Source organism: Palaemon carinicauda, chromosome 30, assembly GCF_036898095.1.
Source record: "Palaemon carinicauda isolate YSFRI2023 chromosome 30, ASM3689809v2, whole genome shotgun sequence".
In the NCBI taxonomy this organism is placed as follows: Eukaryota; Metazoa; Arthropoda; class Malacostraca; order Decapoda; family Palaemonidae; genus Palaemon; species Palaemon carinicauda.
The window spans coordinates 42,179,715-42,182,283 of record NC_090754.1 but is presented as its reverse complement, the minus strand read 5'-3'; the positions used below and the strand labels follow the sequence as shown (position 1 = coordinate 42,182,283).

The following is a 2,569-nucleotide window of genomic DNA, read 5'->3' as shown; positions in this document are numbered from 1 at the left end:
AAGAATATTTTCCAACCGAAATCATGACGATCTCTAAAACCAAAATGTGCGAGCCTGTATTGCAAAATATATCTACAGCATCGGTGAAATAATTATTAATACGTTTATTCTCTCAGTCTTACGGATATGTACAACTCTAAATGGTAACATGGCAACTATATAGTTCACGACAGGAGGAAGAAAGCAAAAAAAAAAATCGTATATAAATGTGTAACTCTGTTGGATTTCCCTCAGTTCTCCGTGAAAGCCAATTACTTCACGATAGTAAGGGAAGTTGTACGACACAACTAACAAAGTGAGGGTTTTTAAGGAGAGGGAATTAAAACTCAAAAGATGGTTAGTTTAGCAGCGTCTTCGATCCGTCAAGTTCTGTTTGCCGGATGTCTACTTCTGGTCTCGAGTGTTTCTGCGCAAAGTCAGTATTATTATTATTATTATTATTATTATTATTATTTTTGTTACTATCATAAATATTATTATTATTATTATTATTAATATTATTATTATTATTATTATTATTTTTATTATCATTATTACTATTATTATCATTATTATTATTATTATTATTATTATTATTATTATTATTATTATTATTATTATTATTATTATTATTATTATTATCTTCAAATGCGAATTTATATTTCGGTTCTCCCAGAATTATTCTGGGAGATCCACATCTGGAAAAAGTTCCCTTCAAGGGCCCGGGCGAGGATTTTGTCTCAAAATGCTTGTTATATTCTTCTTCTTCTTTTTCTTCTTCATCTTCTTTTCATTATTATTATTATTAGTAGTAGTAGTAGTAGTAGTAGTAGTAGTAGTAGTATTATATTATTATCATTATTATTATTACAACTGCTGTACTACTACTACTACTACTACTACTACCACTATTATTATTATTATTATTATTATTATTATTATTATGTTTATGTTTATGTTTAAATTGTACCTTGTCATCATCATGAATTGTCATATTACTTGCAGTGTTATTCCAAATATGTTGAATCAACGTGCTAGTATTATTTTTATTCAAATTAATCAAATTATCCTAATTAGTAAGATTCTTAAGCAACAGCACATGATATAGAAAAATTGAACAAAGGTAAATTCCTTAACTTCTTTATTGCCATCTCTGGTACCGTTGTTCAATAAGTTCATAATTCGGATCATCCTTTATGTTCAGTTCTTCCCGGACAGTTCCATCCTGTTCGTAATACTATAGTCCATTTCTTTTAGCGAGGCATATTTGCACCGACTCGCAACGGTGCCTTTTTAGCTCGGAAAAGTTTCCTGATCGCTGATTGGTTAGAATTATCTTGTCCAACCAATCATCGATCAGGAAACTTTTCCTAGCTAAAAGGGCACCGCTGCGAGTCGGTGCAAATATGCTTCGCTAAAAGAAATGAACTATAGTTATGTACTTCATGCTAATAGTCATGCCTTCTCCACCGTGAGGCTCAATACTACGCAGTATTCTAGAAGTTTTTTTTCCCAGCTGTGACCAAGTAGTGGAATGATCTTCCTAATTGAATAGTTGAATCAGTACAACTTCAAAAGTTCAAACTTGCAGTCAATGTTTTTATGTTGAACAGGCTGATATAAGTCTTTTTATAGTTTATTTATGAAATATCTGTTTTGCTGTTTTTGCTGTTTTTTTTTTTTTAATTTTAATTGTTCATTATTTCTCAGATCTTTTATTTATTTTCTTATCCTTTCCTCACTGGGCTATTTTTTACGTTTTGGAGCCCTTAGCCTTATAACACCTTGCTTTTCCAACTAGGGTTGTAGCTTAGCTGATAATAATAATAATAATAATAATAATAATAATAATAATAATAATAATAATAATAATAATAATAGGACTGTGAAGAAAATAATCAGGGATTGACTTCATCCTTTGCAAATACAAATGCTTAAACCATTCACTGATATTTGCATTGAGAATTTCCGTTAATTAATGAAAATGTTATTTATATCTTCGGAGTTTTCTTACATTATTCTTCATTGATCTTTATTTTTTTTTCAAAAAAATTTAATTCAGGAAGAGGATATTTATATACTATTTTTTTTCTGATTATTTTCTTTTTTGCTACCTACTAAAGAATTTTTGAAATTTTAGATATTTTATGTATATTCAAGTTTATGATTGTGATGGATATCGTACGTTTTACATATTACTTGACAGATTTTTCTTATTTTTATTGATAAAATAAACTTCACCGTTCCTTTTCCGCATAGGACTGCTTTTGTTAAAGTCATCCTTGGGCTTTTTTATCATTCTGCTATTTCAACAAGGGTTGCAGCTTGGTTTGCAATAATTAAAATAATTAAAAGGCTTTTTTAACAGATAATGAAGCATGATTTTGAAAGATATTTTCCATGAATAATGAACAAAGTTTAAAAGCATTCTGGCTAGATTACAATTTTTTTTTAATAAGCTTTGATATGATTTAGGTAAGTTATGGTAGAATAATGTTGTTTGGAAAGAAAAAATATTCTTCCAAAATATTATTATTATTATTATTATTATTATTATTATTATTATTAGCTAAGCTACAACCCTAGTTGG

General features: G+C 28.5%; 1 protein-coding gene across 1 annotated transcript in view; it reads left to right on the top strand.

The window, feature by feature from the left end:
* The first annotated feature begins 220 nt into the window (after nt 1-220).
* LOC137623058 (venom protease-like) overlaps nt 221-2,569 on the top strand; it is a 13,944-nt gene continuing 11,595 nt past the window's right edge. Inside the window, exon 1 of the mRNA XM_068353695.1 lies at nt 221-415. Within this exon, the coding sequence (XP_068209796.1) occupies nt 334-415 (82 nt within the window). The 5' untranslated portion in view covers nt 221-333. The remainder of the gene's footprint in view (nt 416-2,569) is intronic.